The following is a 27,768-nucleotide window of genomic DNA, read 5'->3' as shown; positions in this document are numbered from 1 at the left end:
GCGGAGGGTGTAAGCATGCAAATTTCTCCACGGTTTAAGACAACAACATTTTGCCAGTTTTTTTTTTTTTTAATCTCCTTCAGCAAATGATAATGTTTTAAATTAGCCACTGTAATCTGTTTTCTTACTTGTCCCTTCATGGTAAATATTTGAAAAGTTCTTTGGCTTCTTTTTTGTTTGTTTTTCTCTTTCCATTTTATTTATTTATTTATTTATTTTAAAAATTTTTTGGTGCCGGGTTTCAAACTCCAGCCTTTGCACTTGCAAGGCAGGCGGCAGAAACACTGAGCCAAATCCCTGGCCTTTCTCTTTCCATTTCAATGAAAATAATTTTCCCAGATCCTGGTTACATCTCCCAGTGGAAAGCGTTTTGTGCTTTTCAAAGTGGTTTTTGTCCTGAGCCTCTGATAAGTGTTGTCAACCCCATCTCAGCCGTTCCTAACTTGGTCACAGAATCCTGTACAAATCTCTTTTCAGTCCTCTTGATTCTAATGAGCTCATTTTTCTTTATATTTCTTGTGAAGTGTCTTTGGTTTGATTGATTTTTAATACTTTCCAAAGAAGATCTATGGCCTCTTTTAATCTTTTTGGGATTGGCCCTTGGTCAGCTGTTCTGATATTCATATTCTTACTTTATTTGAAATAAACACTCATGATCCTATGGAATCCAGAGTCTCCATCCTTTCTGTGCAACAAGTACTGGGTTTATTTATTTAGAGCTGGGAGGTGTCTGTTTTCTTTGGAAACCTGTCATTTTGCTTTTATTTTGCCCTAGGAGAGATTAGGTTGCTAAAATGAGTGGCTCTGTCAGGTTTTACTGTTTCTTCTTATCACTGTCTAAATTAGTTATTCCCTGTCTCTTTTTTTTTTTAAAGCATCACTGAGTCTTAGTTTATAATTTACATATTTAGAAAACACAATTTGATGTTTTAAGTATATTCACAGAATTGCACAACCCTCACCACCATGAATTTTAGAACATCTTCGTCAGTCCAAAAAGAAACTCCATACCCATTAGCAATTGCTCCCTATTTATTTCCGATCTGTCCTCTCCCACTCCCTAGGTAACAGCAATCTATTTGTCTCTGTAGCTTGGCCTATTTCAAACATTTCATGCAAATGAAATCATATAACATGTGGTCTTTCATACCTGGTATAATATTTTCAAGGTTCATCTATTGTATAGGACTTATCAGTACTCTGTTCCTTTCTATTGCCAAATAGAATTTGTGGAGCTACCAGATTTCACTTATGCATTTATCAGTTAATGGCCATTTGGCTATACGCTTTCGGGCCATTGTATATAACACTGCCATGAACATTCATATGCAACTCTTTTTTGTGAGGCCATACATTTTTATTTCCCTTGGATGTACATCCAAAAGCAGAATTGCTGGGATATTTCTTAGTTTAGGAATTATGCTTCTCTGGAATTCTGTGAGGTCACGGTCACCCATTGCTCATATTATTCTTTTATTAAATAGATCTTTATTAAACAGATACCTAGGAATGTTTAGGTTATTAACTATCATGACAAGTAAGTCCCAACATTTCCAGGTGCAATATATTTGAAGTTTACTTCTCAATCACAAAACTATCAATGGGGTCTTGCTAGTTGGCATTCAGCTTTCCTCAGGTGGGAATTCATATTGACTTCTAAAAACCCTGGCCCAGGGTTTTCCATTGGTGAGAATGAGTTACCTGGCTCCACCCAGTGCTAGTGGGGCTGGGAAATCCTGTCTCAGGATGAACAGCTGCCCCCAGAAGAAGCACAAATTATTGGTGGTCAGCCAGTTGCCTGCCACGTGGGGCTCATTAAGATCCGTGTGTTGGAAGCTGAAGGGCATAGGCAATGATGGTGAATGTATGACAGGCATGTGTGCTGCTGTGGGCTGTTTATAACATTGAAAGCTCTAAAAGGTTTGCCATCACTGGCATAGGGCAAAGGCAAAAAGGGATTTGAACCAGAATCCCAACAAGGCCAGGAAGGGAGATTTCTAACTCTCCTTCTCATTTCCAGAAAGGAGATATTCCCATGTTCAAAGGCTGAACTATGACCAGGAAGTGTTAAATATAGGAAGCAGTGACCTTGTGACCTCAGGATCACTTGTCCCAAATAGTCCATCTCTGCTTCCCTGCCATGAACAATGCCCCCTCAGGAGTTTCCAGCCATGGGTTTTTGAATGATCTTCACCTTATAACAGCATAGACCTCTACCTTTTCCTGGTAGGACTGTAAGTCAAGGCACCCCCTGCCTCTGGCCACAAGGTGGACACCTGACCCAGAGTAGGCCAGATAGACCCTTTTCCAGGAGCAAAAACAGTCACTCCCAAGAGCAAGGCCCTGAGGAGATAGCGACCATCCCTTTCTGGCTCCCACATCTTAAAATGATGCCATACACAATGTTTCAGAAACCTATGCCTTTGCTTTGACTTGGTGAGTTGCCCGATGTTATAGCTTCTTTCTAGATGTCCCTCCCAAGCCTCATGCAGTCATGGCAGGAGCTTTTCAGCTGGATCTGGAGTGTGTGATGTTGGACTCAAGGGCGCGTGATTACTAGATCAGTCCACTGATTGGCTTGACATAGCTCTGGCTAGGACTAAGGGCTTGAATGCTATACCTGTGCTAGGGCTGGTAGCCTATAAATATAAGGGACAGGAAGAGAGCTAATGTGCTTTCACCTACCCTCTTGTCGTGGACTGTTTCTCTTCTGAGATGCCCCTCTGCCGTGCCACCCTGTCTTGGAGCCAGCCTGCTATGGCCTGAAACCTCTACAAACCGTGAGCCAAATAAACCTTTCCTCTTTTAACTTTGAGTGTCAGATATTTTGTTTCAACAACGAGTAAAGTAACTAACACACCCTAGTTCTTATAATAAAGCTCTACTTAATTAAGTCAGAGTTGGCATCTTGTCACTTACAGTGAAGAGTCCTCACCACATCATCCTCCTGACCTTTTGCAGTGAAGTTCCATGAATTCTACATCCGGTAGAGTTCTTAGATCTGTCTTCTTCCTCATATAACTCCATTGCTATAGTTCAAGTTCTTACCACTGTTTGCCTGAACTTTACAAGACCCCTTAACTACTATTTCCCAGTCCCCATGGAAACTTTTCTAAAATGCAAATACACATTTTAGAAATTACAATACCAACACAGGAAATGAAATTGAATGACTTTAAGGTTCTTTCCTTTGTTTCTGAATATCTTGATTTTTAATACTGAACAGGAAAATTATTTTTTAAATGGCTTTTAAAACAATAAGCAAATATAATCATGTCCCTTTGCTATCAACAACTCTTCCGTACTTGCAGATTAAAGCATAAAGTGTCCCAGCATCAGCTCCCTCTGGCACCTCCAACTGCCCCCCACTTTCCATCCAGTTTTAGCCCCCAAAGGGCCCCCATGCACTGACATTTCTGGCCTTTCATGCCTTGCATGTGTTGGTTCCCTTTTACCTCTCTGTATTCATGTAACAAATATTCCAGTGCTAGACTCTGTTCTAGGCACTAAGGTTACAACAGTTAACATCATAGACAAAGTCCTAGACCTTAGGAGTTCTTATTCCAGAAAAAGAAGACAGGTTATAAACATGCATACACAAGCAGATTTTCCTATTTTTTTATATAAAAATTACTGCAATTCAATGGCTTACCAAATCACACATTTTTTTTTTTCTTATATTTCTGGAGGTAAGAAGTTCAAAATGAGTCTTGAGGGGCTAGACTTTGTCAGCTTCTAATGGCTACTAGTGACTTCTCCCATCTTCAAAGCCAGAGACATGTCATCTTAGCCTCCTTTTGATCTCTGTAGGCTACAGACTGGTGTGATCACGTCAGGCCCACCTGGATAATCCAGGATGAACTTCCCAAAAATCTCAGTCACTAGCCTGATGACACCTGCAAAGTCCATTTTATTTTATAATGTAACATATTCACAGGCTCCAAGGATTGAAACAGACATTTAGTGGCCCTCATTCAGCTTACCACGTTGAGAGTCAGGGAAGTCCTCACTAATTAGGGGACAGTCGAATGCAGACTTTATTGTCCTTGGCATTCATGAAGCTGTTCTAGCAAAAGCATTCATTTTCCAATAGCTAGTTCATGTTTTCCTTCTCCAGAAAACTCTCCTTCATCAACTTCCATCTGTGTTAAGGTGATCTGGCCAAGAGGATGTCTCTATAGCATTACCATCCTATGGAGGAGCCTTGTTTACATGAGGATTTTCTCTACAGTTTATGAATTTCTTCAGAACAAAAACAGTGGATTGTGACATCCCTTACCTACTCCCACCCCATGTCACCAGGCACAGTAAATGTCTACGGAAGAGTTGCTAAGTAAATGAGGAAGTGAATGAGAGCTAGATTTACAATCCAATATGAATTCAAATTCTACCTCTCCCTCTTAGAAATTAAAGAAAAATAGGCAGTTTTAGAAATTATAATTATTAATGTATATTAATTGTACAAGTTAATGGGGTTAACGATGGCATTTTTCTAGATGTGTATGTTGTGCATGGATCATTTCCTTCTTCCTTCTACCCTCTTTTCTCCTCCCCATTCCATTCCATCCCCTTCCCTTCCCTAATAGTCAACAGCCAAGGCTTTAAATCCCTCCGTGGCTCTTTTCTCATCTTTGAACAGGATGACAATAATGTCACTTGCCTTCTAGGATCAATTTGGGACTCTAATAAGGATAAAATAGGTAAAACTTCTAGTGCTTGGCTTATATAGGAATTTCACTAAATTACACCAAGTACTGTTTCATAATATTGGAGGTGAAGAGCAGTAGAAATTTTTGCACATTTACCCCCAGTCACTTAAAGCTGAGGCCCAGAGCTAAGTGCTCACACTAGTATCCAGGCTTGGGCCTTAGTGCTTATTTGGTAGGATCCTGTCTTACACTGTGTCCATGTAGGGCCTAAATCATTTGTTTCACCCAGTATCAAGTGCCTACTGTATCCCAAGACTATACCCTACTGCTGTGCCAGGAGACACAGCTAGCCAGACTCATTTCATGGCCTCAGCAAGACATGAACAAAAATGGATTAGAAGGGACCAGACCTAGTGCCCCATGAAACTTATGGGGCAGGAAGGGGCCTATATTTAGGGCAGTAGGGAGATAATATTTGCCTCAGAAACACCTAGCCAGACTCCTGAATTTTAGGCTTGGGAGCAATTTTGAGAGGAGTCAGTACTTTGTTAAGTTATTCCATGTTTTCCATGTGGGCTTCTGTTTACAGCAATACCACTGTGTATCTGTGAAATTTGCTAAAGCACAATTCTGTTCTCATGCATCGTAAGGCATTTTATGACATCCGTGCAGCTCTGTTAAAGAACGTGCTTACAGGTCGGGGGAGAAACACCAGCACAGGAACCAGGAAGGGGGCTCTCCAGAATTTCCATTTGCTCTTCTCTTAGCGCTGCTAAACATCATGCCTGGTATGGCCTGACTCCAAGATCCTATCACGGATCTGTTATTCCTGAGAGAATGTGAGCTTCCCTGTGAAGTGCTCAGCTCCAGCATGTGTGCTGACAGCATGCCATTCTCCCTACCCTTCTACAAGGTAAGGGCCTGGAGTGTGCCTCCCGCCTCTCACCCTGACAGAAGCGACAGCGAGAGAGCCTTCATGGGCTCTCATTGCCCAGACACTGTTCTCAAGGATAGTCGTGTTTGTAGATCATCCTGCTACTGTCATTCTTCCCCAGCCTGGCAACAGCCTGTACCTTGCGCTTCCCAGGGAGGTGACAGAGGTGGCTCCAGTACAGGCACTGGCCAGGTGGTCACTGCAATGAGCATGGCTGCTGGGGCACACCTGGCAGATCAGAACACTGTGACTTCCCTGGTCTTGCCCGGAACGTGCTGGGCATTCCTCCCTTACACCTGCTCTCACTCAGGAGCTGATTTTTGCTTTACTCGCTAACCTCTGGCATCCTGCTTAATGCGTCTTCTTTTCCTGCCATCAGCATTTTTTCCCTGAGATGCAGCTTGAATTTCTTCCCTGCCTGTTCATCCTGGACACTGGTAAGAGTTCAGGGATGATGGGAAAGGGCGATGTGGCCATGGGGTCTGAGGACTGATCTGGCCCATTTCAAAATTTAAATTTGGTTTTAAGTCATGAAAGGGCTATAAAAACCTTACACTAAATAAGGAAAACGATCCCATCCGGGGGCCTAATCCCTGCCCCGTTCTGCTTGGCTTCTCTCCCTCATTATGCTTGTATAATACAGTATGGTTTCTATTGAGTGTTTCCTTCCTGTTTTTACACTTATTCTTGCTTCACTGACTTTATTATCGGCAGAATTTTGCAGCATTTTTTTTTACAGAGCCATAAATACTATTCAATTCAACAAATGCATACAAATGGTTTCCATTAGAATTTTAATCTACTCTCAAAATGAAAGAAAAGCTTAATATAAATCTTTTTAAATTACCAGAACATAAATTCAGACAGGGACAGCTCCACCTAGACTACGCACAAGGGGTCACATCCTGCTGTCCTCAGTCATAAATTAATTGAGGTCTCTCGCTGCCGTAAACGAACAGTGCATCCCGGAAAGATCATATCTGTCAAGATTGCAGATTGGTTTCCCTCCGACTTTGTAAAAGTCACAGCTTACAATACCTTCATTATGCCGATGAGAATGGCTGTCTCCCCAACTGGAAAGAAATAGGTGTTTTGTTCTGTTGGACCAAGATTTACAGAAAGCAATTTTCCTCCATGCAGGAGATATGACAAACCTGCTGGAAAAAAATGTCATTTCACAACTTCTTTCATTTCATCACCTTTTTCACTGCTAGATGTAGATTCTCTCCCCTGTGCAGATGGGCTGCAGTGACATTTAATGGCTAAGTGAGATGGTCACCGGTGAGTGAAAGCACCTTTCAGAGGGGCTGGGCTGCACAGAATTCATGTCCCTCTCCCTTCCCCCACTTTCTAGAGACTTCTGGGAGGAGCCCAGAATCTGCCATAGTGAGGGAGTTAAAGTTGGGCCCCCGAGCCCTCTGACTGACTTGTGCATGAGAACTCATGAGCATGGACAGTCTTTTGTAAACAACTGAAGTGGCCTCAGTTTCCCCCTTGTTTTCTGAGCCCGAGAACCACAGCACACCACACTGTCCTTGGCATAGTCAGTATGCTCTCAGGAGGACGACTGAAGGGCAGAGTTTGGGCTTAGGTTTTTTTTTTTCCATTTCCTCATGTCATAACCTAATGCTGTTCTAGCAGGGCTTCTGCATATTAAATCGCCTTTTAGCAACTGAGAAGGGGGTGGCATGATCTATGGAGAAAAGGCCCCTCATGTAAATGTATGATGGCTGACATTACCCCACAGAGGAGAAAGGGCAAGATTAACTGTGAGACAGAGGGTCAGCAAACCCTGGGAAACGTCACTCCATACAGCCACTTCCCTCTCCTTGAGTCAAGAGCCACTGTTCTGGGTTCTTTGTCCACAGCTGCCCCATCCCAACCTGTCACAGCCTGCTCTTTGGGCCTTGGCTGTGAGAAGGCTGAGGAAGTGTAAGGAGGGGCTTATGGGAGTGCTTTGGGTTCTGAGGGCTTCTCTGGGCTTTGTGTACCAGAGGGGGTAAAAAAAAAATCCAAGCCAAAATCAAATCTCTCTCATGCCAAGGGGACAGCCTCACCCTCAGAAGTAACTGGTGCTACACGAAGCCTTCCTACCTGGTGGGCCGGGAGAGCAGAGCAGTGAGCTGGTGAAATTTTTGCAAATCTTTCTACAAATGATGATCTCTATCCACATAAAGTGGCATAATAGCCTCTTTGCTTTACTGAGTGGTGCTGGCTGTTCAAGTGTTTATTTCTTGATTCTGAGCCCATTTGCTTTCCATTAGCAGTAATCCCAAGCCTGCAAAACTCCAATTACTAAGTGATAATAGAAACGCTGCTCTGCCTCAGACTCTTTGCAGCGTGGGGTCCAGAGTAGGTCCAGGCTTCATGCACAGCCACATACAATCATGTTTATGGCATGAGAGTAAGACATCTGGCCAGGCCCCAAGTACAAGACCAGAGGAGCTGGGCAGATGTTCTCAAAGGATGCCTGCATTCAGGGTTCTAGGAACCGCAAGAAATAGGACTGGTGCATTTAAGATGGTCTACGACACCCACAGGAGTGAAAGCTATGGTGCAAGATGAAAGTTTCTTTGAATTCTTGAATTGGGCGAAAGGATGATGTGCATGGACTAAATCATCTTTCTCTAAGCTCCAGTGTAAAAGAATTTGGAGATGGGACCTGTTGAGCATTACCAGGGTTAGAGACCATAAGGGTGAGGTCCTTATGATGAGAAAAGAGCCACGCGTCCCACTTTCTCTTCCTGTCTGCCATGTGAGTACCTGGCAACATAGTGGCTGTCTATAAATCGGGAAGAAGGCCATCACCCGACCCTGGCTATCTGGCACCCCATCTCAGACGTCACAGAGTCTAGAACTGTGAATAATAAATGTCCATCACTTAAGTGCCCCAATTATTGGTATTTTATCACATCAGCCTAAGCTTAATAAGACAGGATGACAGGGAATTGAGTGACTGTACAGAGATACACAGCAAGATGTGGGGTCAGTCAGGTTGGGCAACTCAGAACTTAACCCAAACTGATGAGAAAATTCACCCTCTATCTGGCCCTTGGTGACAGCTGCAGGTCCAGGGAGGGGCAGCTGTTTTCTTTTTTTATTGTGGCAAAAACATGTAAGCTAAAATGTACTTATTTTAGCCATTTCCAAGTGGATTGTTAAGCAACATCAATTACATTCACGTTGGCATGTAACCAATCTTTGGAACTTTTCACCTTGCAAAACTGAAACTCTATCCATTAGATAACCCTTACTTAACCGTCTTCTCCCAGCCTCTGCCAAATGACATTTAATTTGACTATGTACCTCATATAAGTGGAATCATGCAATATTTTGTGGCAGGCTTATTTCACTGTGAATAATGTCCTCAAGTTTCATCTCTGTTGTAGCATGTTTCAGAAGTTCCTTCCTTTCTGAAGCTGAGTAATATTCCATTGTGTGTATGTGTTGTATTTTATTTATGCAGTCATTCATGGAGGAACACTGGGGTGACATCCACCTCTTGGCTTTTATGAAGGAACATATGTAAGGGGTGGATGGTTTTTAAAGGAGCACTCAGGTCTGTCCATTTGCCCCATTATTCTACCCAAGGCCTAAAAGCTTGCCCACTAATGTTTTTTTCTGCCCTTAGCACCATGCTTCCTAAATACTGATCAGCACTGCCCTTACTTTCCTTATCCTTTGAAATTGTCCCAATTTGCCTGCTTTGGGCCTTCAAGACTACCTGTCTTCTTTCCTCTCTCCCTTTGAACCTTAAAACTATGCACCATCTCAGCATCATTCACTATTAAGCCCTTTTGCTAAATTTCACCAAGTGCTCACTTTTCCAAATTTTTCTTCAAATTCCCTCGACTTTTAAATGTTAAGAGCAAGATGGATTTGCTCAACTTTTCTCTATTTTATATTAGGAAAAAACAGTTCCAGAGTAAGGATGACAGAATTTGTAGGTAATCCTGAAACTTACTTTGGTGATTTTTGTGTCCTTGCTTTTGTAACCCCCTCAGAAGTCCTGTAGCTCATTACCACTGCCATTGTGTGAAAATGTGAAGGGTTTGACACCCGAGTCAAGTCCAACCTAAAAGTGTGTTCTTTCCAACAATAGAAAGTCACAAAGAGTGCCTATGCTCTTCCTCTCCAATCCTTTTGTAGTGCTGTTAAATGAAGCACCAGCCACCTTCTCTTTAAAGATTAAAAATAATAATAATGATAGACTTTATTTTTTTAGGTTTACAGAAAAATTGAGTGGGAAGCATAGTAGACACTTCTCATATTTCTGGTCCTCTGCCCCTAAGACACAACTACTTCCATTATTAACATCTGGATTCTGACTCCGTGCTGGCCTCTCTCAGAGGCTGCAGTTGACCTGTTCCCTTAGCACCTGCCCTGACCCATGGGAGGATCTCAGTCCAGTGCCCAGAATGTCACAGCCAGCCTCTCCTGCAAATGTACTGACCATGATCAGCCCTGCTCTAAGGCCACCAGGACTGTTCTATGGCAGAGCTGTAGGGTACCATACACACAGAGTGCCACAGAATGCTGCTACCGTTTGTATGCCATTATGTAGTGTCTACTACATAACCTGGGGCGCATTTTGTATACTACTAGCAATCTATACCACCCCTCAATCTGCAATGTCTCCCCTGACCCCTAGAAATGGCAAAGGGATTCTATTTTTCTGACCAGAGATCAGGTTCATCTCTTCATTTAATTAGTCATTTAATACCTATTTATTCCTGGCTCAGGCACTATTCTAAGCACGGAGTTAAAAGGGAGCAAGAGAGGCTTGGCCCTTGCTGTCTTAAGGGGTTGATGGCGGTGGTGGCTGTGCTACGGTTTGCATGTGTGCCCTGGAGTTTATATTGAAATCTTCATCACCAGGGCAAGCGTTGAGGTGATTAAGTCATGAGGGCTCTGCTCTCATAAATGGATTAATGCTGTTACAGTGAATGCATTACTATAGCAGGACAGGGACCCTGATTCCAAGGATGAATTTAGCCCCCCCACTTCTGTCACTCTCGTGCCTTCTTGCCTTTCTGCCTCCTGCCATGGGATGACCCAGCGACAAGGTGCTTGATAGATAGATGCTGGCACCTTGGTACTGGACTTCCCAGCCTCCAGAACTGTGAGAAATAAATTTATTTTAGTAAATTTCCCAATCTGTAGCTCTCCATTACAACAGCACAAAATGGACTAAAACAGGGGAGGCAAGCAGAAAATAAAGCAAACAGCTATCAGGTAAGGAAAGAAACTGGCTGACAAAATACAGTAGTACTGGGAGGCAGGGTCCTAGAAGGGAGCGGAGGCCACCTCTCGGAGAAGTAAGACAAACTGAGGTGCTGCAGATATGAAAAAGCACTCTGTGGGAAGAGCTGGAGGGAAATTTTCATCCAGGAAGGAGCAGTAAGTGTAGCAGCCTTGATGTGGGAAGGAACGTTCAAGAAGCACAGCAGAGGCCTGTAAGGCCATGGCATCCACAAGAGGTCACAAGGGGATGCTGACATGCAGCTGGGGTGTGGGGTGGCACAGCACATTGCCCTCCTACCGCCTAAATCTGAGGCTTGCCCTCTTTGTCTGATGCTATTTAGCCTGGAGTCCTGGAGTAGGCATGGGCCTTGGATTTTGGAAAGCTGAGTCCCCCACCTCTTCTACTACTAAAGCTGCACAACTTGGATAAGTTCCTCAATTGCACATTCTCATCTACAGTTCAAGACATGACTCTAAACTCTAATATTCTCCAGCAACAATTGAGAGATGCTGGCCACCCACAAATGTAGACTCACTGAGAACTCTACAGTCTTAACTGTCAAGGTGCTGCACTTGCATTTAAAAAAAGAGCTTAGGATCTTCCCCTGTCGGCCAGGCAGCCACTCCTCAGAGAGTGGAAACCTGCCAACCGGCAGCCCAGGAACACTAACAACTCACTTGGCCAGTGAGCAATGTCACAGTTGTGTCCAAGAGAGGCAAGACAGGAGAAAAGAAGTAACAGGCAGAAAGCCCACTCCCGGACAATGAGGCTCTTAAGAGTTCTGACTGAGCAGCGGGCTAAATTGAAACATCATCCCAATGCTGCCGAGTGATTGCACTGCAGCAAGTTGGCAAAACATCAGACAGCAGGTACCATGGCTGCCTGTGCCGGGAGGCTCCAGCTGGCTTCCTAATTGGGCCAAGCTCCTCAAGGGTTCTGAAATTCACAGGCTCTACCACCAGTGGCTAAAACTACTAATCCTTGAATCAATTAAACTGTTTCCAAGGTGGTACTTTGCCCCTCCCCAGAGCTATGCAACTTAACTCTTGTGATCAGGCTGGCTTTGAGACCCACATCCAAGGTTTAACCCAGGCAGCTTGGAACCCACGGCCAGGCTGCGCATGTCCTGCCTGGACAGGGCTCTGGGGTGGCTCAAGCTGTCACTGCTCTGACATGCACGCTGATGGATGACCTTAACCTAGAATTTTTGTTTTTTTGACAGGAGACCCACTCCGTTTAATCCTTTGTACCCAATCACCTGTGCTAAGGTTTCTAGTTGAAGAATTCCCAGTTTGGGGTGGGAGGAGGAAACCTATGTCACAATGCTGTCCTAAAGCTCTTTTCCCTCTGAATTTCATAAGCTGGAAAAGCATTTTGGAGTCTCCACCCCCTTTCACAGATATTAGTAGTTCTTTAATCAAACACACCAGTACAAACTGATGTTCTTGTAAGAGAATGGAGGATTTGAGAAGAGGGTTGTTTTACTGGTTTTTGCGAATTCAGCCTTTTTCACTGAGCTGTAGTTTGCCTTTTATTCTATTTTATTTTACATTATTTCCAGATAAGGTCTGGCTGAATGGGCCAGGCTGGGCTGGAACCTGCAAGCCTAATGGCTTCTGTACCTTCCTCACACTTGTCCAGGTGTGACAAGGGCCGGCGTGCTTGTCACCAGCCCCAGGAAAATGGTGGAAGACAGAAGGAAGACTTGGTGGTTATTAGCCTATGCTATTTGTGGAACTAAACAAAAACCCCTGTGACCTCTCCCCAACCCCTCCTTGGAAGCACGGTTGGTGGGATAGCATCAGCCTCATTCCCCTCCATTTCTAATAAGAAACAAGACTGCAAAACGTGCAGAGCATGCTCACAGTATGGCGTTTCTAAGTAATACTTTTCTGATTCATTTTATTAAGAAATTAAATTGTTGATCCATTTGAACTCATTAATAGATATTAAATGTTGCTTATTATAAAAAGCTAATAAATTATTAGGTTTTTGTTTTTTTAAAATTAACCACCAAAAGGCTAACAAATTAAATTTAAATCATTAAGTCTGATATTCCTAGAGAGGGATCACAGGAGGTGGTACATTAGAGAACCTGCTTTTATTTTGTTTGCTTTTAAACACAAAGAGCCCGTGCTGACTCCTGGCTCTCGCTTCCCTGGCCCCCTTCCAGAAGGCGGTGAGCATCTGCGAGGCAGCTGACCAGGCGGGGGATGCAGTCTGGAGGGTGGCCGGCTACCTGGGCTGCAGGCTGAGTCTGTGACCTTGGCCTCATTAGTCTGCACTCTAACCAACCGCGCTAACGTGCTGCTCAGGCGTTGACTGCCCTGTTGCTCATCGCCTCTTCTAGGCTGCCGCTGGTAATTAAAAGCTCTACTACGGAGATGGCCAGTCAGCCTTACCTGGGCTTACAAACTGTTGTTCTCTTTCAATGAAAAGGATGCAAGAAACATCAAGTTCCAGTATGTGGACACAGTTTTAATTAAAACTCAGAGCCCACCTTGCCAGCAACTTGCCTGGGCTGCTGAATCTTTCATCCTCTTGAAATATACTGTTAACTTGATTCAATTTCTCTTATTAACATTTTAAACATGGAGCATTAAATAAGAGTCAGCAATATTCTAATTTATAAAATCCTAACAGAGTACTTCATTTTTTGTTCAGCTGCAGCAAACCAAGATGACCCAGTTATAAAGTATCCATTTTTTCTTCTCCAAAAACAACGGTACTAACCACACCTTGCTTTTGCTTTTTTTGCGGGGGGGGGGGACCGGAGATCGAACTTGGGACCTTGTGGTTGAGAGGCAGGCGGCAGAACCGAGCTAAATCCTGGGCTTGCATATTACAGTCACTGTATTACTGGGAGCAAAAGTTAAGGTCAAAAGTAAGTGATCAACTCTCTCTACATAGCCCTCCCCGCTTGGGCAACTTCACCTAAGCCTAGTGTTAATCAACTTTCCCTCATCACATTAAGGAAAGAAAAAAAAAAGCTGAGATGGCCAGTTTAAAGAAGGGCTTCTTTTGGCTTATTTCAGTCCATGGTCCCATGCCCCACTGCTTTGGGGCCTATTGTGAGGCAGCACTATGTGGCACAGTACTTGCTAATACATCTACCTATATATCTGTATGTATATATTCTTTTATAATTTTGACCAACTAGAAAACTAAGATTTACCTACACAGGAGTCTGAAAGTTAATGAAAAAGGCTCAAGAATTTTACAAAGCAGGTATCATTTTTCAACTTCAACACCGAGGACATGAAGAGCAGCTGAGTAGAAAGCACATAATTAGACTTTCACAATTTTCCATGGAGTATGCTGTGGCCAGTATTGAGTAGTGAGTTACTAACCTCCTTCTCTCTGCAGCCTGTTATTGAGCTTGTAATGGTAAGTCCCTGCCAACTTCTTTTGCAGCTACAGGAGGTCATGTGACCTAGCTGTGGCCAATGAAGACAGAAGATAATTATTTGCTGAGGGTTTCTGGCAAAATTTGTGCTTTCCTGTTAACAGGAACAAGCAAGAGGAGAGAATTCTGTCTGACCTGAGCCCATTTCCCATCTCTTTTGTCTACATTTAATATGCCTGGGACACCTGGACTTTGACAAAGCAAGCTTGAAAACATCAAGGGAAAGATAGCCATCAGAAAATAAAGAATAAAAGCCTAGGTCTTTGCTGAAACAATTTAGCAGCTGAATAAATGCACATAAATGCTTACTACTGTACTTCTTCTTGTTTCCAAGACAGGGTCTTGCTATGTGGTTCAAGCTGGCCTTAACCTCACTATGTAGCCCAGACTGGCCTCAAATTCATGGTGATCCTCTTGCCTCCTCCTCCACAGCGCTGAGACTAAAGGTGTGCCACTATACCCAGCTTGCTATATACCTTATTATAAGAGAACAAGAGATTATTCATTTAAGCCATGGAGGCAGGCTACTTATATTCAGGAAATGGAGAAAAAACAAAATTTAAAAAAAAAAAAAAAAGTAAGAACCGGGCCATTTAGCACTGAGCAAAGGGAGCAATTCCAGAACAAATGCTTATTTAAAACTTGGATCAAATGGCATTGGAAGTTTTCAAACAATGCCAAGACATAACAATTTCCATGAACAGCAGTTAAAATAAAGAACTTCCCAAACAGTAAGTATTTTACAGTGATTTAAGACCAGGAAAGGTCAAGACATCCTCTAATCAGATGGATTTCAATGCAAACATCATTTCTGGGTGTTCTGCCAATATGTATGTTAGTGCCAAATGCCTAATTCAAAACCATATATAAGAATATTTTAACTGAAATACAGAAGTTAAAAATAAGACACTTAAACAGTAATCTCCCTACTCTCGCAAAGATAAATGTGCCCATTAACCCTGTATGTTACACTGTATAAGATAGTATTTTAAAGCTTTTTACAAGGAAGTTGCCATGAAAAAAAATTTTTTTTAGCTAACTGGTTCCTGACCAGCTACTTCAATGAATTAAAATACATACAATCACATTCATAACTTTTAAGTGAGAATATTAAAACATGTATTAAATCCCTCCGTGTAACATCCTGTGTAAACATGGGGAGGCTGAGGGACAGTGGGCCGCAACAAAATATAAGATACCACATATCCTTTTGTGGAGCTTAATATCGTTAGGGCAGGAAGAGACAAATGTGAAGTTAAATGAAATGTTAAAATAACAGTTGTAGACAATAGAAGAGATGTCAGAAAACAGTGTACGATTCATTGCCAAAAATATTGTTGCCAACAATTCTGCTGCTAGAGTATTTCAAAGAAAAAAAGTCACTCTAAACCTGGAAGGTCTACGGAAACTTTACAGAAGGCAGGATCTCAGCTCAATCTTAAAAGATGCTTAGAAACCTGTGGGTAATCAAAGGAAGTACAGTAAAAATCTCAGAAATACCAGTTGATGGCTAGGGATCTAGCTCATGATAAAGTACTTGCCCACCATGGGCAAGGTACTAGGTTCAATTTCCAGCACCGGAAAAGAAAAATTGCTGTTTAAAACAGGAAACTTTTAGGAAGAAAGAATGCAACAGGTAAGCAAAGGTGTAGACAAGATTCAACAGGCAGAATTGAGATTTAGCAGTTGGCTACAAAAAATAAGGGCCAGTCCCCTTTTCAAAGCATCACACCTGACACACCCAGGCTCCACAAAGATCTTACTCTTGAGCAGATTTTCTTTCATCAACATAGAGTCTCTCCCCCAATTTTCTTGGAAATATTCAAATCATTTTTATTTAATGAAGATTTTTATAATTGCCTAAAGTCTCTGGTCTCGGTAAGATCTAGGCTCATGAAGGCTTTCTCTTTTGTCCCTTCTCCCCTCTGGCTTTGCTGATGGATGCAGACACAGGTTATGTTTGCATGGCTCATGTACATGGACAGCATGGTTTAATTTTTTAAAAAGATCGGCAAAGTTGAGGTTTACCTAACATTTCTAGTATCTAGCCATCTTCATTTGTTGTACACTAGAAGCCATCAGAGAACTCAGTGCCTGGTGCGCATTCAGCAATTATTTGGAGATTTATATTCTCTTACGACAAAACAGTTTCAGATTCCTTCTACAAGAAAGACTAATTCTGGGACAGTTCTCATCTGACCAAGATACATTATGCTTTTTCTTCCAAATGTGATCTGAGCTCCAAAAAGTTCTGAGTCCAGGGATATTTTTCCTGTATCTCTGCAATTGCTCACCTATTATTCTGATCATCCTGGACCCCAGATAAGAGATGAGTTTGCAAAGCACTGTCTCCTTGAATCCATCTTTCCACTGGGCTTTAGGCACCATCGCAGGTAATAACATATAGAAACTACCACTTTTAGAGTGAGCTTCCTTTAAAAAGAATGTGTCAGGCCAGGGATTTAGCTCAGTGGCACCACACCTGCCTTGCAAGCACAAGGTCCTGAGTTCACTCCCTGGTACTGCATAAAAAAAAAAAAAAAAAAAAGTGTCACCAGTAAGAAAATTGCCTCTGTATTCTTCAGTCACTTCTGCAACAATCTGTTCTCCATCCTAAATATTTAATCCTCAGGTAGATATGGACTTTGGAAAACCAAAGATTGTCCCTGGCTCCTGGTAACTTCAGATCACTGGGCATACAAAACTGTTTTCTTTCATGAAATTTTCTCAGTTCTTCACACTTAAGTCTCTTATTTTGTACCATGTTTAATTAGGGAAAGATCACTAATATATCACTTTCATTGCTGGGTCTTGGTGGGCTTCTGAAATCTTTAAGGACTTCTTAAAAATAAGAAGAGGAAGAAAAGTGTAAAATGTGTCAGGGAAATGAAGTTCCTATAATTTCATTCTCAAATTTTGCCTTTTAAATATAGTTCTTCTACCCAGAGTTCAGTGGGTAGATGGTTTCCTTATTGTCACTTGTTAGCCATGACAGGCAGCAACACTTCTTTCAGATACAGTCTCCCTTCACCACAATTATCCAGTAATGCCTGCAAGGCAAAAGGCTGCTCAAAACTTCTTCCTTCAGGAATGCTTTTCCCATAGGCAACAGTCCAGAGCAAACCTCTATTAACTGGAACACTGACATTTGCAGAATTCTCTGGACAGGACAATTTCACTACTCCTGGAGTGATAGAAGAAACTAAGACATAATTACTTGTAGTCCAGTCACTAGGAAATCAGCTCAGCAACACAGTTCAACGGTAGAGGCTTTATGTATCCACACTGACAGCATTACCAACCCATAAACAATCTAACCAGAGCCTGTCACTGCACACACATCCCTCTTGGAAGAATCTTTTCCTGTTAATCTTCTCCAAAGAGGAAAGGAAAAAAGAAAAAAAATTTTTTTTCTGCTAAAATTCAATGTAGGAAATGGAAACAATAATATGTTAGTAACAAAACTAAATAAATTACTGCACCATGGGCTTGTTAGCCCCTAGACGTATTTGCAAATGTGACACAAATATTACACACTGCTAACAGGGCTCATAACTTACAACTTGCAGCAACATAAAAATGGAACATATTTTTTATCTTTAAGTCTCTTTACTGATTTAGTTCTTTTGTTTTATGTATTTTGGAGCAAACTGAGGGCAAAGCATTTCAAGGAGAAGAGAAATTGGTGAGAGAAAAAGAAGTGAGACAGAGAGTAAGGTTAAGAGGGCAGCAGGGGGACTTGAGGACTGAAGCACGATGACAGGGAGGAGTCTGTGACTCACCAGATCATTCAGTCTGAAAAGGTATCTAACATATGAAATCTGGTGCATACAGAGCATCGCCCAGCTTGATGTGGTGGTGAATGCAGGCCTATAATCCCAACTACTTGGGAATCTGAGGAGGATCACGAGTTTAGGACCAGCTGAGCAATTCAGCAGGACTTTGTCTGCATCTTAGTTACTTTTCTCATTGCTGAGACAAAATACTTGACTCCCAAAGTTAAAGGAGGAAAGATTTGGCTCACAGTTTGTAGAGGTTTCAGGCCATAGTAGGCTGGCTCCAAGACAGGGTGGCACGGCAGAGGAGCATCTCAGAAGAGAAACAGTCCACGGCAAGTGGGTAGGTGAGAGCACATTAGGCCTCTTCCTGTTCCTTATATTTACAGGCTACCAGCCCTAGCACAGGTATAGCATTCAAGCCCTTAGTCCTAGCCAGAACTACGCCAAACCGAGTAGTGGACTGATCTAGTAATTACACACCCTTGATTCTAGCATCACACACTCTAGATCCAGCCACCCCTGAAAAGCTCCTACCATGAGTGCACGAGGGTTTGGGGGACATCTAGACCTAAGTCACAACAGTCTCAAAATTTTAAAAAGGGTTTGGAATGTAGCTCACTGGCAAAGTACCTGCATGAGGCCCTAGGTTCTGCCCCAGTAACGCAAAAACAATAACCAAAAAAAGCATCATTCGCCCACTCTAGGGAAACACACAGCATTAATACCTCAGATTGTTTTCTAAGCATTAAGCCTACATAATGTTTCACAGAAAAAAAAAAAAACAGAAAAGACAGAAATAGGATAAATATGTAATTGTTATAATATAAACATGAACATACTTGGGTGTTGTAAATTTTAATAATATTGGCAAGGAGCCAAATTATGTCCTAGAACATGGAGTACAAAACCTCAGAGACAAAATACAAATTCTTAAAAATATAAGAGCACTCAAAAAAAGGTAGTAATCTTTAAGATGAAACAACCATTTTCTAGACAAAGGCAACAAGCACGTTTAGGGTCATGTTTGCATACAAGAAGGCACGGTGCCAGCACAAATGAGCTTCCATCACCAACAGACTTGGAATAAACACCTCCAGGTGGGCAGAATTTCTCACAGTTCACTTGCAGGATAGGAAATGATTTACTCTTTGGTTTTGCAGCACCTTTAGAAATGAACTGTGTTGGCACACAGAGGGAGCAACCTGTTTCCACACAGCAGTAGTGGGGATATGCTCCACCCCTCCCACCCATGCAAACCCAGCTGCCATCGCAGCAGGGCGTGGTCTGGGGGGTGGCAATGGGAGACAAGCTGTGTCCTCTGGGAACAACTCATTACTCAGATAAACTAAATGTAACAGCTCCATGTGATCAACAAAGCAAAAATAAGAGGCCAAAACAATAGGGGTTCTCACCCTCAGAGGGATAATGTGCCACTAGCCAGCGTGTAATGAGACAGCAGGAACAGAGGAAATATTCCTGGTTCAGTGGTGCTGATCATCTGTCAGGACAGATGTGCCATCTGATCTAGGTTTTCTGGGTGGGTGGGCAGGGGCTTCCCTCAACTCTGCAGCAAATACTTTAATGCTACTGTCATTTGAGTAGCATTTTTTCCCCCAAGGGCGCTATCTGTTATGCTTCACTTGGGCCAGATGTGCTTTTTTTTTTTTTTTTTTTTTTTTTCTTCCCAAGGGCACTACATGTTATGCTTCATTTGGGCCAGATGTGCACATCAGCGTGGCTGCCATACCTGCTAAGAACACAAACATTTATTTATGTGTTCTTCCAGCATACAGAGAAGTGGCTGCTGAAATGCAGCAGATGACAGAGAGCTAACACTCTTCTGTAAACAACTAGGATCCTGGTGAATGAGGTCACAAGGGAGAAGACACCCTTACTCCAACCTGATGTGACAGGCCATCTATAGCTTCCCTTATTTCCAACCCTAAATCAAGTTTAAACAGACGTAGGTTCCATGTGACAGGAGGGACAGTAAGGGAGATTTGAGGCTTTATATTCTTTAGATACCTACTTGTGCTGGCCTGGCTATTAAAAAGTTATGTGGGACTTCAAGATGAAAGGCACGAGCAGCTTCTTAGAAGAGGAGAGTCCCAAACTTCTGTAGATTTAATGAGATCGAACTCACTGAGGCTTCTGACTTGGTTGGCTGTTAATTGAATCAAAGTCAATGACAATCTTGTTGCACCTGGGTGTGAATTTCCTAAACATGAAAAACAAAATATATAAAGATATTATCCAATGAGTAGTTAAAGCAATTTGTTTACTTTGGTTTAAACTATATTTTCTGTGAAGAGAAAAAAAGTCCTGGGATTTGCTTGATATTTTATCTCTACAGGAGCCAATTATAGTGCACCATACCGAGAGAAACAGACCAGAAAAGACTAAGACAAAAAAGATGCATGGGGTGGCTTGGTGTATGTTTTTCAGCTATCTGAGTTCATGAATTATCCGGGAGTCAAAGGATTTCTAACAAGTTAGCTGCACAACATGATATCTGATTACTTCTTTTCCCATCAGATTTATCTTATTTTCTAGGAAATTTCTACAGCCAACTTGGAGTGGTTCCAAAGCAAAAGGTAGTAAATTTTCTTTTGCCTCTTATATAGAGCAAAAACTATTTGTTTTAGTGAGGAGCAATTTCTTAAACTCATGTTTTAAAAATGCAAATGTTTCTGTACTCATTAACTTTTTACTCATTTCTATAATAACTGAAAAACATTTGAGGCTAAATATATTTTTTTAGAGGAGAGTATGTAAATAACTTGGATTTAAAAATCTCATAGAGTGTGATAGTCCAAGAGATTTATCCCATAAAACCCATATTCCTAAAAACACAAGGAGCTAGTCATGTTATCTGTTTAACAGACCTGCCATTGCTGATCATAAATACCATAAAGTTCTCCAGTCCCAAAGGAATTTTCTGCCATTAATCAAAGATGAGAGAACTTACTTGCAAGTAAAACATACCTCAAAAATCTTGGCTCAGCAAAGACAATCATAAAAATCCAAAAGACTTCTAAGCTCAATTTGAAATGTTTCTTTAAAAAAATTCCTGGTGTTTCAACCAGGTTGCTTTCATCCATAACTGTCTATGCCAGAGTTGTTATATTTGCAAAATTTACAATCGTTTAGTATCACTACTACACAACTTGTGAATTTCAAAATTTCTTGATACAGTACTTGAATAATTAGTCTAAACTGTGGAAAATTAAAATATAATCCTTAAACAGATTGTCTTCCGATATTATCTGTCACTACTCCTTTAATTATGCCATCACACTTCCAAATGTACTCTCCAGTGTGAAAGTTGGCATAGAGGGAGAAAGTGGGTATCAAACAAGGTCATGCATGTGTCTGGATCAGCCCTTTAAATCACCCTTCCTCGGAGTTCTCCCAACTCACCTGAATGTAACCCCAGCCATTTCAAACATGAGCCTCGCAGCTGTTGTCTCGTCACTGTCATGGTATTTATCAGACATGAAAATAACTTCTTTTATACCTTAAAAGGTACCAATGAAAGCCTCATTAGTAAATGCATATAAATACTGTAAAAGAAAGACAGAAGCAGATGGAGCCCTCCTAGTGTCTATGATTAATTACCTCTTCCGAGTGTGCTTGCAGACACTGTCCAGTTACTGAAATATGTACCTGTCGTTTTCTAATACAGCAGAGGGTGGACTACATTTAATCTGCCCTCCAGTCTTTATGAATTTTTTTTAAACAAATGCAAAGTGAAAATACATCAAAGCAGTCAAGCCTTGACCAGATTAATAAATTTTCTTTCTCCAGGTAAGCAAATATTCTTTATGCACAGGCAACTACTTGAGAGTTGATGGGGTGAGTAAAGGGGGCGGGCCAACGCAGAGATTAGCACCACTATGCTCCCCAGAAGGGCTCTGCAGACCAATTTGGCCTAGCTCTGTGAAGCACAAATCTGCTCCCTTTTTCTGACCTCACCAGACAGCAGCAATAACTTGAGCAGGGAGTTTTGAGTGTGCTGCACTAAAGGCTGCTCCTCCATTATCTTCAGAAGGGACCCAGAAGCTGGCTGCATGGAGCATAGGCTGTTCGGTGCCTATGCTTGCTGCCACCTCGATACCTGTGGATGGCAGAAGAAACAACTCAAAGGATTTAGGAGCAGCGGCTGTGTGGGAGCCCAGACTGTTTCTTAAGGGCAGCTTCTGACTGGCTGCCAGCAGACCTCCTCTGCTCTGAGATCCACAGGGCTTGTGATGAACAGCCCCTTCAAACCACACATCTGGCTAAACATGCTAAGTCTTTAGATCTCAAGCTGAGAGCTTTATGGAGACAAAGTGTAGCTGAATCTTAGATGTGACAGTTTGAAAAAGGTGAAATATTCAGAATACAATAGTGTGGATTGATGATAACTGCAATATAAGAAAAACTTGGAGTGCTACCATTTCAGTCCTATGACATTTACATGCAAAGATATGCTTACATCCTCAAATATCTACCACATATTAGATACAAATTAAAATTTGATATACAGACTCCCAGCTGACCTTGTTTCTGACAGTTCATTTCCCTTCCTCCCCCTTAATCTATGCACAGTATGTCAAAGAATGGTAAATTGACAATAATTATATGCAAAGCCTGTGTTGTTTTTTTGGCAGCTTGCAGTTTAAGAAGTTGCAAACTAAATTAAAAACATGCTAAGAATCACAGAGGATGCAATCAGTCTTAGAATACCTGGCACCATTCAAAAACAAAACACAAGAAATATCTTGCAAAGTTGATTCTGCAATTAATTTAGATCTCAACAATAACAATTTAAGATCAGACACATCTGCAGTGAGCTACTTGATGAGCAGGCAGCAACGCAAACGTGACACTTGGAAAGGCCTGTTTCCTACCTGCCTGGATGATGAGCTTAGCACATTCATTACATGGGAACAAGGCGACATACATGCTACAGCCCTTCACATCAGCCGAATTCTTGTTCATGATGGCATTCAGCTCAGCATGACACACTAAGTGAAAAAGAGGGAAAAAGAACCATTAGACTGTATCTCATGAAGAATTTACCAAGTGTTAAGCATTGTATTCCCCCCTCTGAAATAACTGTAATAGACTTAATAAAAATACATTGATTAGAAAGGCAAGTACTGAGAATATCAAGTGAGGGCCACATGATGTGACTGGGTCGGTGATTAGAAGGGAAACCTTTCACTGCAGCAGCCCTCAGTCTGTAAGTACCCAGAGCAGCCAGGAGAGGCTAAGGTCAAGTACCTTCACCCACCCTAAGCAGGGCGATAGCTCACTGCTCCACAAGACCCTGGGGTACAGAATGGCTCATTTGTGTTGATATGCACACACAGGAATATTCTGCGCAGCTATTAACAGGGCAAGGAGCAATAAGAGCAAGAGAATCAAGAAGTGAAGCTGAGCATTTCTCTCCTGAGGGATCCGCTTCACCTCACCATTCTCAGCACAGATGCACAAGGAAAAATACCAGCAGAGAGCCAGCAGCTTGTCATACTTAGCAGAAACAATCATCCAGTTAAGGGCAATCAATAGCGAGGTTCTTGATATACTGGCCCATTTCACCAGTGATTCAGGGTCACCCAATGGCATGCCTGAGTTCAAGGTCAGAGGGAGAACTTTCCTCGCTCTCCTACACCTGTCAGAGCTGATCCCCTTCCCAGGCCCAGTCTGGCCAGCTGTTCCCATCACCTAACCATGGGAGGTCCCTCCTCAGGAGGGAATAAAGACTTCAGCAGAGACCTGGTTCTGAATCCCTCAGCCTGCTGGGTGAGGTTTCTGTATGGCCATCTTTGTACTATTATTAAATTTCTGGCTGTGTTATCTAAGACTATAGTATATTCTTTATTTCAGGGACTCAAACTTGTCCCTGTAGGAGCTTCCAAAATACTAAATATCTAAGTCCCATCCTGGAAGTATGAAGGTGTGGAGTGTGGCAGACTTTTTTTTTTTTTGGTGCTGGGGATTGAACTCAGGATCTTGCATGTTCAAAGCAGGCGGCGGAACCACTAAGCTAAATCTCCATCCTTTGTGGTAGGAATTTTTAAGAGACTTACTAGGTAATTCAAATGTGCTTAGACAAGTGCAGGAAGTACTGTCACTCAAGGGTCCTTGGTCTCCCCCAGAACATACTTAGGCATACAAGTGCTAAAATGTTTGTTGGATTAATGAGCATCTGGGTGTGGGCCAAATCATACACAACTCCCAGAATATAACATGCAGACCTTCAAGGACCTCCCTACCCTCCCCAAACACCACCCTTCCACACTAGCTGGGCACCTTTTCAGTAGTTGTGAGGCCTTAAATGAACAGTGGCCCAAATGCATTGCTCCCCTTCATGTCTATAACAACTTCCTCTGTAATCAATGCACACTTACTAAGAATCTACTGTGGGTCAGATATGTGAAGGCCCTGACCCAGCTTCCTCAGCCAGCCTTCCATTTGATGCGTGCATACTGTAGTAATTTGGTAATGCTGCAGGTAGAAGGTCAACCAAGAGCTCTCAGAAAATGTCAGTACATCCCTATTTTATACTAGGAATAGCCTGTTTGGGGAGGTTTCGGTACTGTATGAAAATAAACTGAACAGTGTCTAGCACTGCAGGGAAAACTAAAGGAACAAGCTACACCTAATCAGATCATGGCCCATCAAAGAAAAAACCTGACTGGTCACAGAAGAACCTCGGCCATATCCCCAAAGACTTGCTGGTCTGACAAACCACCAATGCCTTGCAGGACAAGCACAGAAAAGTGGAGAAAAGGTAGCAAGGCCATGTGGGCACAGGCCTTGAGAGGCTCCCTCCGCTCCTGCTCCCCTGGTGATCAACATGTTCCAGAAGTGGGCATTAACAATGCTCAATGTTAAAAACAATTAAATGTAATTGTTTCTTTTATTTCCCCCTTGAGGGCAGAGCCCAGCCTTCTAGATTCTTTAACTTCCCTAGAGCCTAATGCAATGCTATGAACATAATGGGTGTTAAATATTTATTGAATGAATAAAGGAAGAAATGCAGATTCAAATTATCGATGGTGATGTTAAGAAATACCAAAAGTCCCCTTAAATTCAAGTATCAAAAATAGGCTTCTCCATCTAATACATATTTTTATCGTGTTGGTATTCATATTGAGAACAGAATCTCTGAATCTGTAACAAAATAGTATTACGATGTCCTCTTTTGAATTTCAAAGAACTGTCATACTGTGACAATTTTCCTCTTAATTCATCTAGGTAGTTTGGAGCAAATTTAACATCACAGGTCTGGATTCATTAGTGAAAATTGCTGTATGAAATAGATTCCCTTGGGAAGTATCTGGGGTCCCTATGTATAAAGGGTAGTTGACAGAAATAACACACAGGTTATTAAACAGACCTCTTTTCTCTTAACTTAAAAAAAGTATCACTAGACAAAAAATACAAAGCTTCCTGTTAAAGAAAAGATCAGGTCTACTAGGTGTTATGAACACTTGAGGGCCAGGTACACAGGAGATTCTTTATAAGGAACAGTTAGTTCCTAACCCATAATCCCCCATACAAAAAACTAGACAGTAACAGAAACATAACCCAAGTGTCCAGCCTAAAGCCTAAGAATGCACCCAAGTCTTCATTTCTCCCTCTCAGTCCTGTACTTTCAATTTCAGAAATTGTGAACATCTGCTTCCTTGCCAGGAGCACCTTGGCACACCTACTGCTGGCCTCCTGGCTACACCTAAAACTGGCAAATTTACTGCAGTGGGCTGTTTATCACTGAAAGCTCTAAAAGGGTCACAATCACTAAAGGGAGATGCCCCGCTTTCCAGGGAATCACTGACTCCTCAATCTGGACCTGTACACCTAATCCTCACCTTGTAACTCCCCACATGCTGTCTATTCAGGTCCCAAAGTCCAGCCTTGCCTTTCTGGCCTGAGATTTGCTGCAAAGGACCAAGGGTATCCATGGGCACCATAGCTCTGACTCCAAAATTCCCTTCACAATCACCTTGTAGGCCCCTTCTATCCAAGAAGCTACTTCTCACTCCTTAGGCCCAGGCCTCTCTACTTTCCTCAAAAAAGAAACTGGGCAGACCAACTTGATGACCATCCACTCAATTTGCTTAACATAGATCTGTCATAGGGTGGAGTGTTAGGAACTCATTTCTTATTTCTTAGACACCACTGACCAAACAACAGGGAACCACCAAGTTTGCTTCAGACCGCAAAGAGCATTTAAAATTAACATGCTGGAGTGTGGTGAGCTTGCTCCTGGCCCTGGCTAGCCAGACCATAAGGTCAAGCACCTTTGTCCTATATACTCTCCACCTCAGGAAGCAGGTATGAGAAAGAATGTGCTACAGTGGTTGTATCAGAGTTCAGTCAAGGTCAAATTTGATCTTTGACAAGGTACATATCCTTTGACAAAGTACATGACTTTCACATTTGCACAATTAACACTGGCTCTGCAAAAGTATATTTCCAACTATCATAAAAACAACTGTAAAAATACCAAATGCATTGATTTTTAGACTTTTCTTAATTCCCCAGTTTCATTCCTCAGCCCTCAAGAACAGCTGATCTTTCACTAACAAAACATGGGTCTCCTCTCTTGCTGCCACTTGCAAGGCCCCAGCTTTGAGACGCTGCTGCCCTCTCCATTCTCCTCCTTCTGCACAAGTCATCTGCTCAACATTTAAAGCCCCTTTTCTTTTTTGGAAGAAATCACCATTTCTACTATGGCTTCTCTAATTTTTAAAATTCTTGACTTTGTAATGCAGATATAACCTCTAGTTTTCAATAAAATTATGTTTTTTCAAACTTCAAGTCATAAAATCAGTTAGTGAATTACTTTAAAAAAAATAAAATGGATAAAGTAAGGGCAAAGATCAGAATACATCCCACATGCAAGGTCAGGCACTGCTCCTAAAACCTGTTTCCAGAACATGTGTGCCAGGCCACTATGTAAGAAGAATGGGACTTGCTACTCCACAGACACCTGTTGGCCTCTGTAATATACTGATATATGTGGACAACTAAATATTTTTTAAAAGGAAAGAAAAAGTCCCGTAGTACATCCCAATTTCTGTGTAGACACTCACATATGTGTAGGTACTCAGAGTGGGAAGAGACGTACACAATCGGCTCTGGTGAGCCTGCTCTCCTATGTGTCATTTATCGTTACCACACCCCAAGCCCCTTTCTGGTTGTAATCTTTAGTTCTCTTGACCCTTGATTATTAGTAGACTACACTCCTATAAAACGTCTTAGACCTCTCTGTGCTCTACTTTTCTGAGTCCTTTTCTTTCTTTTGCTTTTTTGGGTACTACAAAGGTTTAATCCTAATCTTCAATTTTTTTCCTGCAGTCACCAATTTAAGAACTGATCCATTCATAGAGTCTTGGAGACCAGATCTATTTCTAAAATCCTGAAATCTACATTTCTAACCCTAATTTCCTGCCTTCTCATGTCTTTTTTTGGGGGGGATAAGGGGTGGCATCTGGGGCTTCTGCTTTTTATCTCACCACAATAAACATTCTATAGATACTTAACAGCAATAAAGAATAAATGTATCTTTTCCTAGTGCTGACATTTTCACTGTGTTGCCTACGAACTGTAGCAGGAGTATACCAAAATATACTTGTATGCAAACCTAGCCAAGGATTGGTTCTCTTAAAGCATAGTTTTACATTTACAGTAGGGGGGTCAGGGACTTAGCTCAGAGGTTCGGTGGCCTGCCTCGCAAGAGCAAGGACCCAAGTTCGATC

The 27,768-nt window shown here is 42.0% G+C and overlaps 1 protein-coding gene across 1 annotated transcript in view; it reads right to left on the bottom strand.

The window, feature by feature from the left end:
- Positions 1-19,667: 19,667 nt before the first annotated feature.
- Positions 19,668-27,768, bottom strand: part of Dctd (dCMP deaminase) — a 25,401-nt gene continuing 17,300 nt past the window's right edge. The window contains exons 5-7 of the mRNA XM_010641069.1: positions 22,906-23,022; positions 21,434-21,530; positions 19,668-20,231 (exon numbers count right to left, since the gene is read on the bottom strand). Of these exons, the coding sequence (XP_010639371.1) occupies positions 20,153-20,231; positions 21,434-21,530; positions 22,906-23,022 (293 nt within the window). The 3' untranslated portion in view covers positions 19,668-20,152. The remainder of the gene's footprint in view (positions 20,232-21,433; positions 21,531-22,905; positions 23,023-27,768) is intronic.

The sequence above is a fragment of the Fukomys damarensis genome, unplaced genomic scaffold (assembly GCF_012274545.1).
Source record: "Fukomys damarensis isolate Sample0158 unplaced genomic scaffold, DMR_v1.0_HiC HiC_scaffold_18, whole genome shotgun sequence".
Taxonomy (NCBI): Eukaryota; Metazoa; Chordata; class Mammalia; order Rodentia; family Bathyergidae; genus Fukomys; species Fukomys damarensis.
The sequence above is the reverse complement of the archived record's forward strand: the minus strand, read 5'-3'. Positions and strand labels throughout refer to the sequence as shown.